General features: G+C 32.7%; 1 protein-coding gene across 2 annotated transcripts in view; it reads left to right on the forward strand.

Annotated features, from left to right (window-relative positions):
* ADGRL4 (adhesion G protein-coupled receptor L4) overlaps window positions 1-13,568 on the forward strand; it is a 105,907-nt gene that overhangs the window by 64,680 nt on the left and 27,659 nt on the right. Inside the window, exons 9-13 of one of the 2 annotated variants that reach the window (XM_081057096.1) lie at window positions 1,698-1,903; window positions 6,545-6,718; window positions 7,934-8,137; window positions 10,152-10,372; window positions 10,503-10,569. In XM_081057096.1, coding sequence (XP_080913222.1) covers window positions 1,698-1,903; window positions 6,545-6,718; window positions 7,934-8,137; window positions 10,152-10,372; window positions 10,503-10,569 — 872 coding nt within the window. The remainder of the gene's footprint in view (window positions 1-1,697; window positions 1,904-6,544; window positions 6,719-7,933; window positions 8,138-10,151; window positions 10,373-10,502; window positions 10,570-13,568) is intronic. The other variant, XM_081057097.1, reaches the window with a different exon arrangement.

Here is a 13,568-nt window from a genome sequence, read left to right on the forward strand (position 1 = left end):
GAGTAATTAAATGATTTTAAAAATCTATCATGTCTTTTTAGTGCTTCATTGGATTTTTGACTGTCTCCTATTACAACCTCCGAGAAATCACTGTTGCATGAACTGGTTCATTCATCAACTGAACTAGCTCCAGTTGACCTAAAAAATTTCTGGGTTCTGCTTAAGGCCCTGGTGTGTCCATAGAAAGTCTGGGCTAGTTGTCATCTCCTGGAGTCATCATAATTTCACTAGTCCAACCATGTTTTACTAACATTATTTCTTTCTTTGATAATCAGTTTTCTAAGCTGGAAGTTCAGGGAAATACTCTATGTAAGTCCTTTTTAGAGTAAGATGGAAAATATGACAAGCAATGCACTTTGGCAACTTCTAGCTCACATAACCATATCCAAAGAACATTATTTATTAATGCAATGTTGTGATATGCAAAGTTCCAGCTTTGTTCCACAGTCTATTATTTTCATTATTAGCAACATTTGTGTTTATGATTTTAATTTATGCTTTTTAAATTATTTGGTAATATCACAAAGTTGAGAGAACAAATGAATATGATGGAGTTCTTCCTCTGCTGTCCAAGTATCAGACACAAACATATAATGTTTCTAGTTAATAAGTATAACAATGATCATAATAATATAGTATGTCAAACTTTGTAGAAGACTTTCTCATGTACTGTTTCATTTGGTCTCCACCTTATCCTAACAAATAGCTAGAGTAACTATTACTTCCATCATTTGATAAGTGAGAAAGCTGAAGTTCAAAGTAGCTGCTTTATGCATAGCCACACAAGTAGGAGCAATGATTAAAAGCAGAACTCCTGATTCCAAGAGTAAATTCTAAATGTAAAGTCCAAAATTTAGTGTCCATAATTCTGTACAATAAATAGAGGAGGAATATGACCTAAATAACAACAGAAATTTAAAAGATAATAAGTCTAGATGTTGAGTCATCCACATACTTAATATTAGTGATAATGAGCTGCTACAAAAACCAAGACAGTTTGAGATCCATTAATATAAGTTTAATGTCCAAGCTAAGAAAAAAATAGTCACGTGATAGTCTGTACTGATGAAGGTCCTTTCTAATATTGGGTTATACGTGTATGCTGATTGATGCACTGCATTTGGAGAGAATGAATGGTACAGATAAATGACCGCCTTGAAAAATAATAAATTTCCTACCCTGAGACTGCCTAGTTATATGCCATCAATATTAAATAGAAAACATTTCAGTGGGCATGAGGTTCAACTCAGTGAGATCTCACAACCTGTTCAATTCTAAACTTTCTTACTACTGTTAAGTCTCTGATAATTTTCTCTCTGTATCTTTCTAACTCATGTACTTACACATACCAAAGTAACAACTAATTTATCTTTTATATGACTATACTTTTCACCTTGATTGTTAGTCAACACTTGGATATAAATTTACCTAGGAATATTATTCTCCTAAATATAGTTTGTGCAAAGGGGGTGCTACAGTCCATGATCAGTTTCAGAAATGTAAAGGTCAAAGAATGTGTCTTAATACAGTTTGATGACGTAGGCATGGAGTTATTATGATCCAAATTTCAATATCTGGGTATTTGTATGACTCTTTTAGAGTGAAAATTTTGTCTGTTCAATTGTTATGTTTATTTTAATAGTTTATATATTTCTGTTTTACAAAAATAACACCAAATGTACTTATTTGTTTGATAGGCAATGTTGCAGTTGTGTTTTTATATTATAAGAATATTGGTCCCTTGTTTTCATCATCTGACAAATTCTTATTGGAACCTCAAAGTTATGATAATTCGGAAGAGGAAGAAAGAATCATCTCATCAATAATTTCAGTCTCAATTAGCTCGAACCCACCCACACTGTATGAATTTGAAAAAATAGCATTTACATTAAGTCACATAAAGGTAAGTTGTTTTTCTGGTGATTATTATGATCATGAAACATTCAGAGAAGTAGATATTTTTTATGATGTCACTTTATATGTGAGTTCTTGAGTTTAAAAATACAGATTCAAAATTAAAATAATAAAGTGGTTAAAACTAATTTTTCTATAAAATAATTTCATACTTTCAGTGCTCTTTAAACTGTCTAACAAATACCAAAGAGTTTCACATACTTGATTCTCTGAAATTTAGCTATATTTTAGTTTTATTTTTTAAGTACATACATTGTTCATTTTGGAGTCTCTATACCTTTAAGAAATGAGTTATAAAAATGTATCGGTGTCAAAGAGATAAATGTCACTTGTGTAATGAAGGCAGTGTTTGGTTAGTAATTGCCATTTAAAATAATATTTGTACAGATTTGGGTGCTGATTAAAACAAAATCACAGAAACGTTTATAATATTTCGTAAAGAAATTAACTGAGACCATTTTACTATTTTATTATTATTCTCAATCTTTTTTCAAACTCATATATAATTAAAACCATATAATAAAAGAATGTGATTAGAAATAACCAAGTATTCATTTCTTTTATATACCTAAAAATGAACGAGAAAACCCAAAAGTCATAGATTTCTGCTTTTTTACAGTTTAAGCTTTAGGGGGGCTTTCAGTAGAATTTCAGTCCTAGTACAGGATTTAAATATCTCTGATGCTCCATTTGGAGAGCCTTGAAGCTGGCCAGTTACATTGACATGTTTATGGGGGAAGGAAGGAAGTAGAGAAACATATATGCTTACCCACAATATAAATTTGGGTAAGTAGAAACTATAAATAAAAAAATCTAATGTAGAAACTAAGCGCGGGAGAATGCAAGAAAATAAAATAGTAGCGCAAACCTAAACATCAATGGTATTATGTTGAGAGAACTAGGTGTGAAATGTATAAGAAAGGAAACTAAACTTAGATATTTTCAGATGCTAATGCAAATGATATTTCTAACACTAGAAACCCAACACCGTTCTTTTACATAGTTTGATGATTTTTGTAGAGGTTTTATTAATGAATGTTTTGGCAGCTGAAAAGATGCCAAGGACAATCCATTTCACCAATCTGTTTGACACAGCAACTAGACACATTTAAACAAAAATTCTTCACCATAATTAATGGGAAAACTTTATTGTCCTTAATCCACCTCTCTGTTCAAATCTTTTTCCAACTCAAAATAATGACCATTACAAAATTTCATCACTTTCCTTGATAACACACCTGTCTAATCCATGGCTCCCCTCTCCCTGAGAATAAAATTTGGATCCTACTCCATTTACCAAAATTTGGATCCTAATCCATTTTCTCTGAGAAAATCGAAACTATCTCATATATAACACCTTCAGTTTCCTGATTCCTTAATAATTTTTTGTAATTTCACCAATTAGTATATATTTCTGTATTACCTCAAAGGAATATTAATAGTCATTGTCATAATAATATTAATAATAATGATAGTAACCAGTACTTTAACAATGCTTATATGAGACGTCGTTCTACATTCTTTATGTAAAAATCAAAAACAACTTATTATCACAGGTACATATTACTATTTTCATTTTATAGATAGGAGACTGAGACTCTGAGAGATGAAATAATTCTCCATGGTCACTTGCAGTAAACTAGTAGAACAAAATGTTATTCCCAGGAAGTCTTCCTCCAGAATCCATGCTTTCAGCAGCTATGATGCTCTCCTGCTCAATGCTGTTCCCTGAATCCCTCCTTCAGCTGCCTCGCAAAAAATTACGCTTCATCAATTATCTCATTTCTCCTGGATCTTTTAACATTAGTGCCAGTGTCTCCACTAACAAATAGGCTCAAGTTTCTGGCTTCATACAAAGAAGGGAAAAACACTCACCACTGGCCCAGTATCTCTTTGACCAAAAACTCAATAAAGCCTCTTATTTTAAGCTTCTAAAACATAGGTATTAGCTATTGACTTTCATCTATGGAAAATGTAAATATAGTTTTCCTACACACATCTTCCCCTGTGATACAAAAACTCCCCCAACTATCTATCCTCCCATGCTTACCTCAATTTTTTGGTTAAATCTGTTTTCAACGTGCATATCATTATAATTTAGTATGTGTTATTCACAGCTGAATCACGAGGCTGAACCATTTTCCTGGTGTTAGTAAATTCTTCTAATTTAGCTTGCTTAAATTTCTATTTATCCATTACTAATTCATTCTTAAACTTTCTGACATACTATATATCTTCTCGCAAAATAGTCAGACACATAAAATTATGTATCAGCTAATAGAATGTCCTGAAGGCATCCTACCTAGGTCTCTGTAAACATAATCTTATCCAGGTGGTTTACTCTTCAGTCTGTGGCACAGCTATCAGTCTGAACACGCCTTTCAGCATCATCCTGGACATGCAACTCTCCTCTCTCCTGTGACAGATTCAGTATTTCCTTGCGCCAATGTTTCCGCTTTCTTGGTTTATGTCTACATTTAAAGCATATCATCAGTGGCTCTTGAGAAAGGTGCACAGAAGACCAATTTTTTAAGGTATTTTATCCTAACATTTGTTTGGTAAATTTCATGAACTAGTGTTATAAATTGTAAATATTTTTTCTTCAAAATTTTTTAGAACTTGAGGAGGTTGTCTTCTAGCTTATAAGGTTAACCTGGAGAAGTTAATGCAATTAATATTTTACTTAAAATTTTCAGTCTTTTGCGTGTAATCAATCAGTCCCTTTCTCTCAAATTTTTGAGATCTTATCTTTATTCTCAGAATTCTGATCTAAGATGAAAGTGTGTGTGGCTCATTCTTCATTACTTCTATTAGGCATTATGTGAGTCTGTTTAGTCTGAAAATGTATGGCCTTCAGTTCTAGGGAATTTTGTAATATTATATCTTTGCTAATTTCTTCCTCTCCAGTGTTCCTGTTCTCTTTTCCTGTTATTCCTATTACACGAAAATTAGACTTCCCAGCCAAGACTCTAGGTATTCTTTTTTAGTTTTATTTTGTTTTCCATTTTTAATGTTTTTATTCTGCTAACATTTTTATTTCAACTGTATACTTAATTATCACTAAAAACCTTAATTTTTTTTTACCTTAATTTTATTTAATGGTCGCAGTATTTCTCCCCGTTTTTTGAATGACACTCATCCTCTCAGCTGATTCTGGCTTCCCATTTCTAGAGGCCCTCTGTTTCCTCTGGATAATCTGGTTTCCTACAAGAAAGGGATTGGACATTTTCCTGGCTATTTTGGGGGGAAATGGATGTAAAGTTTCAATTTTCTTCACATACCTTGACCTCTTTAAAAAACCTTTTGGCATCTCTCCAATTTTAGCTCAATCAGTGTCTTCCCAGATTCACTCCATTCTAATTTAGTCTTTCACCAGTGCTCCAACTGCTGACCCAAGTGTTGGGTTTTGCATATATCCCATTAAATCAATTGTCTGAGTGTATTAAAATCATGTGAGTTTCTATCATCCTTGAGGGCAGATTCTTTACATTTTTAACAGAGCATCTCTGGCTCCTCACACAAAATCTATCCCTAACTTGATGCTCAACTAACGTTTTGTTTAATAAATTGTTGCGTGAAGTTTTGGGTTTGATTCTGTGCTACTCCACTTACTAATGGTTAGTCTTGAATATATCTCTAGCCAATTTTTAGCCTCTGAACACAATACCTACTTCCCAGGACCCTTTTGAGGGTCAAATTAAACAAAGTCGGTGAGAAAACACCTGGTTAAACTGTAAACTGTTATATAATTATAAATAGTTTTTTTCATTATTTCTGCAAGATACAGAAATAGGGTGTTCAACATTCTATGGCTAAATTATTATTAAACTTTTGGAATATTAGGTATTGTGTGGAGATTAGTTTAAATAAATATATGGTAAAGAAAACTCTACTATTTATTGAGCAACCACCTAGTAGTCTGATCATCCTATCTAATCTACCCTTTGTGTCCATTCATTGTGCTCTAACTACTCTGGTTTCTACATGTTTCTAGAAGACCCTGTGCAATCTTACCACAATCTTTTCCATTTTCCATTCCAACCATCTGAAATCTTATCTTCCCAAGTCTTCAGGGCTCCCTCTCTCACTTCACTGAGGCTTAGACATCTTAGACATAATATGGGAAAAGCCTCCTCAGATCAACCTCCATTCTGCTTTTCTTTTTCTCCCCCTGGTTTATTTTTCTTTTTTAAAAATTTCTCAGCTTCTCACAAGAATGTAAGTTCAACAATGCAAACACTTTTTCTTTTTTTTTTTTTTCCAGTGCTGTATTTTTAGTACTGGGATCAACAACTAATGTCTAGAATATACTCAATAAATATTTATTGGAGATTATATGATAATTATTTGTGTCATGCACTGTTCTAAATGACACATACACGATCTCATTTGATAATAATTTTCACAACTTTAGGGACACAGGATTGATAAAATATTGCACTATTGCAATGTAAACTTTAATTCTTGTAGCTAACAGCAGCATTCATTTATTAGCATTGATTTTATGCTTCATTTTTTAGACGAAGTTTTATTTATATTGATATGCAAAGTGGTATTTTTAATATGACAAAGTGATACCATATGTGTAACTTTTTCTTTTTTTTCCATCAGTAAAATGTCTCTTTTTCAGATCGCAGATAAATATAGGAGTCAATGTGCATTTTGGAACTACTTGCCTGACACTATGAACGGCAACTGGTCTTCAGAGGGCTGTGAGCTGACATATTCAAATGAGACCCACACCTCATGCAGCTGTAATCACCTGACACATTTTGCAATTTTGATGTCTTCTGGTACTTCCATTGTAAGGCTATTTTCCACTTCATATTTGTAAATCTACATGTGTTTTGTTGTTTTTTTTAATGTCATTCAAGAGAATAATTTTATATGCTTTCTTCAGTTGTAAATAGCATATTAAATTGATAAAACCCCAACATTATCTTTTTTAGTCTTTGTTTTTCTTACCTGCCTTCTATTACATATCTAGTTTGGATTTTAGATGATTTTTAGTCTAGGACTTACCTAGTTTTAAATATGTAGTAGATTGTATGTTAAGTATCTGTCCTTTGACTCTTTGTTTTTAATGCTGCTTTTAAGACCCATTTGTACATTTTACTGTATCATGGACTTTATTGGCTTTTGGCTTTGTGTTGAAAGTTTATTGTTACCAATGACAAATTAGTTAAAAATTTGATACCTGATCAATAAACATTAGTACATTTATAAATACGATGTTTTAATAATGTAGAACCCCACAAGATTTTAAGCATGAAAAATCTCTCTAAGGTGAATAGCTTCATAATATGTATTTCACATCAGTAACGTCTTGCTTTTACATTATGTATATCTTATTTTATATCTCTGTATGATAATCTGCATGGATTACAGGTTTATTTCTACATATACTTAGAATCTGTCAAGTATATAAAGTGGCCAAATAAATCCACCTAATCATGTCAGTCATAAAGATGATATTTTTCTGAATGTTAAGTAAGCAAAGAAGTCTCTATTCTGTATGTTAAAAATAAATATTCATCTAAGTAGAATAAAATCAATCTTTCTCATTTTAAATTCTCTCAGCTAGACTGTTTTGATATTCTATATATTCAGCATTTATAATACCTTTGTTAATGTGTTTTAGATGAATCACTGCATAGAAATGACTTTTTCTTTCCACTGATAAATCTGCTTTAATTAACCATTTTCACTGTATAATAATGAATTGCCATTCTAATATCATGAAACTGATGATAACATTGTTAAACCATATACTAATATGTATACTATGCCTAGAAGAAAATCACTAATTACAGAACTGTTAAAGTGATGTATGATTTATAGCATTTTTTTCTGAATATTGAACATTTTCAAAAGTCATCTAAATGCACATTTGTATTTTTACATTTTATGAACATTTTGATTAATGTTTCACCAAATAAGGAAGTTCATTATATGTTGTAGTTCCTTTGATAAGTTACTGAGTTATTCTTTTAACAGCTTTATTATTATTTTCCCTTAGGGTATTAAAGATTATAATATTCTTACAAGGATCACTCAACTAGGAATAATTATTTCACTGATTTGCCTGGCCATGTGCATTTTTACCTTCTGGTTCTTCAGTGAAATTCAAAGCACCAGGACGACAATTCACAAAAATCTTTGCTGTAACCTATTCCTTGCTGAACTTGTTTTTCTTGTTGGGATCAATACAAATTCTAATAAGGTATGTAGACCTCTTTACCTCTCTATTTTTATTTTTAAATTTGTACTTTCCTAAATATATATGTCACAGAAACATGAATTATATTTAAGGGTTTAATGGGGCAAAAACACTATACACTTAAGTCCTTTCTAAGTTTGATAATGCTAACATATCTAATCAACCTGCTTATCAATTTCCTTAACCACAATGTCTCATTGTGATAAAGTATTGGGACAAATGAAAAGCTTTCAACAAACTGAAGAAAAGAACTTTCTTTGTTTTTTTTTCACATGGCCATTAAACAAAGGCAGAGGGGAGAGAGAGAATTCTAAGTAAAGTTTATAATAACATGGGGATTGAACATAGCAGCTAAGGTTCATAGATTGAACTATGATAAATTTGTTCTACCTGGTAGTCCACTTTCCTAACTACTGATTTTCCACCATTATCGATTGAGGGCCTTACCAAATACCATATTGTGTTAGTCTGGGTCCTTCTAGAAGCAGACACTAAAATAGAATTAAACATGCAATGCATTTATTAGGCAAAGTGATTGTGGAAGAAAATGCGGAGAGACTTTGAGAACCATCAGACCAATCTATAGGTCTGACCTCAAGTGAGGGAAGGAAGAAAGAAAGGATGAGTGGGTGGAAGCATTTTACACAGCAGAGCAATTCTAAAGAAAGTTCAGCATGGTTGTCAAGGAGCCCTTTGAGAAGACCTTGAGCCAAAGTCACAGGGCAGAGGAATCCTCTGTCTCTCAAGCACAGGAAAGTTTTAGTAAGCATTGCTATGCTCAGTCATTGGCTGGCAGCTGCCAGAGGAAAACATAAACACAGCTTTTCTAATGCAGCAGCTGGAGCCCTAGGCCACAACCCTTCATTGGAGCCTGGAGAGGTGCATTCTTATGTCTGCATAAAAGTAAATTGCTTCCATATTTCCATTGTTATTAGAAATCTTTCAAGTACTGAATCTAACCATCAGTTACCAAAGTTTTCTCCTGAAGTAAATGTCACAAAGCATCTGTTTTAAATAGTATACACTAGACCTGCCTGTTGTGTTTTTTAAATTTTTTTTGCAGTTTTATTCAGAACACCTTTTATTTTACGTGTCTCCCACTATCCTCCAATATCTATTTCCTCCTTCAATTTCATCCCACCATCATTTTCACTGCAAAAGTATTCCTTATACCATTCATGTTCAATTCTATTTCACCTAGCAAATTTTTCCCATTTCAAGTCATATTTCAAATCCCACTTCCTCACTAAAGCAATTCTCAAATCTTAATCATCAATGATTTCTGTGTTTCCAAACTTATATACCACTCTCTAACATATTCTGTATGTAATCTCATTGTGCTTGATTATATTCAATTTTAATAAGTACAATAGATGTGTGTGTATTATGAGTATGTTATCTCTCCAGTAAAAGATCATGTTAGTTCTATTAATAAAAAAGTGTGTAACTACTTCTTTTTCTGTTAATTCTTATGAGTCTAGCTAGTTATAGATGTAAATACTAATAGAGAATATTTCACTGAAAAATTCATCTGAAATTTACCCAGTAATCTTATAACTTAAAGTGATTCTTCAATGGATATTTTGTAAATTAAATGTTTGCTACTTAAGATATGTTTTATTTAGCATAATATTATTTTTATGCGGTAAGCATGAATAAAATAAAGGCATCTCTAAAACAGAAATCAACTTAAATCATAACATTTTCATTGCGATATCATTGTTTACATGTAAATCCACAATTTGTCATACAATATAAATGGATAAAAAAGTATAACTGGACAAAAGCAGTAACTTAGTTCTGTCACAGGATTGGTGAATATTTTATATTGATGAAATACAGTTCGTTTTAAATCAGCTGGAAGTGGTACATCTTAAAAAATTGACACTTCACAGGAATATTCTAATGTGATCAAGCATGATATAAGGTGGCATAATTTATAGAAAAAGTAAGATTTTATGTTATAATAGTGTTAAAGCGAACATTTCTCATTTTTTTTTCTTTCTTTGATTTCTAGCTCTTCTGTTCAATCATTGCTGGCCTGCTACATTACTTCTTTCTAGCTGCCTTTGCATGGATGTGCATTGAAGGCATCCACCTTTATCTCATTGTGGTAGGAGTCATCTACAACAAGGGATTTTTGCACAAGAATTTTTATATCTTTGGTTATCTCAGCCCAGCTGTGGTAGTTGGATTTTCAGCATCATTAGGTTATAGATATTATGGCACCACCAAAGTGTAAGTTAAGATGATCTTAAAGTATTTGAATTGTAAGTCTGAATATGCTTTGTAGTATCACTGAAAATTTTGTTTTGTTAAACTACATACAAACACACTTATAGATTTTTATTTCTTATTTACTTTTCAGATGTTGGCTTAGCACAGAAAACAACTTTATTTGGAGTTTTATAGGACCAGCATGTCTAATCATTCTTGTACGTATATTTAAAATTGTTGTGAGAATTCAAAAACCTGATAATTAAAGGGTGCTTAAAAATTTCAGCAATCAGGTATTACACTAAGGGAAGAAATGATTTTGAACACTTTACTGTATAGCACTTATTAACATTTAAATATATTATACCACTATTGAGAAAAAGTATATACTTCTCAAATTCAAAGCTAATACAATTAATTTACCCTTCCTAGGGAGAATATGTTTCTGCATAACATATAGCCAAAACATTTTTCACTTATTGGTAGTATCTCAGCATACCCCAGTACTGAGAGTATTCCAACCAGCTGATAATCTGGCACTTCAGATGGTTTTGTTCTTTAATATTCTATTGATGATCAGTGATCTTTGAAGATTAGACTGTCATCTTTGTTGTTTTATCATCCTGTGTACCCTGTTATCATGAAAGTGATTTTACACTAAATTGCAACGTCTGAGACAGAACCCACTATTTCTCATGAGCAGACAAGTCATATGTTGATAGTCCTATTTCAGTTAGGAAGAGGGCCTTTTAATTCTTATTGGAAGTGGTTTCAAACCTACAAATTTGGCAGGTATTATATGTTCCATTCTAAGTAAAGACATTTTTATATGTCTCAAGAGCATTTCTAAGGGCTGTAAGTTTTCAAAGCCATTCTGAATATAACAGTCTGTCAATGAATCTGAGAGGTCTGACATGGTTCTAGAATGGAATGAATTATCAGTGGAGGAGTTGTGACAGTATTTTGGACAACTTTGTCCCACATGTTTTGACCATAAGCTAGCTATCTTTTCTTAAAATTATTTTTTCTCTCATTCTTTTCCCATGTTTATTTTTACGGTTGTGAGGATGCTGCGAAATGGAGAAATTTTGAAATCTAAAGCAGAGAATTTTCATCAAGATTTATTTTTTAATGCTGTGGGTGAAATAAAATGCATTCAGAGACTATATTTTACCATTATCACAGAAAAGTGTTTATAATTCTCACAATGAATCTAGTTATATATATTTTTAAAAATTGGCTAGATTTCAGCTGAAATAATTTCATTTAGCTTACTGCAATTCCAGAATTTTCAACCTACATAAGAATACAGACTGAATAGTATCCCATTTACATATTTTCATATGTTGTCCTGATATGAGTACTGTGTCAACACTTTCTACATATTCTAATTTACTGAACCCCTCTCTACAGTAGACCATCTCTGACATTCTTTCATCCAAGTGAAAGTTCTGTGGATATAGATGCTTATAGTATAGATGAAAAGTAGTGGGCTAGAAATTATACTGAAAACAGGAAAAAGAGGAGCCAATTTGTCTAAAGTAAAAAAATGGATAATGCTCCCTGAATTTGTTTTTGTTTTTAATTTTGCTTATGTAAAGGAAATGATAACTTTGGATTGTCTTACAGCGAAGTCCATGGACTTTAGATAAGCTTATCTAAAAATGAGTCTTGCAGGCTTTCTTAGTACCCTAACTGAACAATGTCACACTGTCCTACTCTGGAATTAATGAACCAATTTATCTTTCATAGAGTTTCAGGATGATAAGCATTACTTTTAACCAGAGGGTCAGGGTACTTAAGAAATGTATGAGGCACCTCAGTTTTACTCAAAAACTGTTTATCTTTTTGAGTATCTTCAAAAACAATATAAATTCCTTAAATACTTACTGAATTGGATCGAAATGAATTCATTTACTCTAGTATTCCTGGTTTTCTGTGCTAATGCTGGCTTACTACTACTACGGCTACTACTACTAATACTACTATAATACTACTACACAGCTGTATGACACAACATTAGAGGTGAAACTTTTCCCATTGTAACAGAATAATATTTTGTTCAAAGATGAAGTAAAAGAAATGTTGAGCACCAAACATTTGAAAAAGGGCCACCCACAGGTTGGGCCTGACACGTCACATGGGTCTTACAAAGAGACGGTAGGACCTCCTGTAGCCCAGTAAGAGACCTGGAAAGTGGAGGCACAGTGGCTAGTGGCTCAGAGTTAGGAGTCCTGGGCCTTTGGGAGAGCATAATATTCTCTTTGAAAATCTTTTATTTCCCCTACCAGTGAGAAAAAAGATAAGAGTTCCCCTTTCTCTTAAAGAGAAGTTGTGAAGGAATATTCAAAGGTTTGTAGAGAATGGAATCAGAAATAGTAAGAGTAAAACGATCATCCTAGTGTTACATGGAATGCCAATGTGACAGAATTTTCATGATGAGCACATTTTTATGAAAGCTTGAGAAATGTCCCTTGATGCCGGGCCGAATGTGAACATAGACACTAGACCTGTTTTTGTTGGGAGTTTCTTACAAGCTGCATGCTTACTGGAGTATCCCCTGACAACAGGGAAGGAAAGGATTATTATACAGCATGCCTAGGAATAAAATGATGGGGATACACTCAAAGACTTCAGCTATTCCATAAGCAAAGAAAAGTTAGAGAAGTGGAGATAAGTTGTAGGGCTACCTGGAAGGTTGCCAGGTCAAGTGAAGTTATGCACACCTATGAGAATCGGTTGAATAGGAATGTGAGGTTAGATGGTGATATGGCTATCCTTCTCTGAAGAATAGAAGAGGCCAAAATGGAAAGGAAATACTATAAACATCAAAAATAACATATACTATCTAAGTAGAGGTCATCACATAAGCCAAGATTACCAGCAGTAAGAACCAAACTAAATCAAAATGTTGTTATGAAGTTCCTTCCATCACCAAGAAATGACCAGATCCTTCTAAGCCCCAACAGCAGAGGAGTTGGGCTTTGTCAATGGAGGGACAGTGCTCTAGAACCAACCACGCTACCCCCACACTCATCTACACAGCTCTACTGAATTGAAAATCATTATACAATGTTTGGGGACATTCTGATAGATAAAAATGCCAAGCCATATAATTAAGTTTATCATATTAATTGGATGGTGTGGGTATGATGGGAGAATAAAGAAAATATAAAAAGTATCCCGTATCTACTGTAGTATTAATGAGGATAAAGCA

Source organism: Rhinolophus hipposideros, assembly GCF_964194185.1.
Source record: "Rhinolophus hipposideros genome assembly, chromosome: 8".
Classification (NCBI taxonomy): Eukaryota; Metazoa; Chordata; class Mammalia; order Chiroptera; family Rhinolophidae; genus Rhinolophus; species Rhinolophus hipposideros.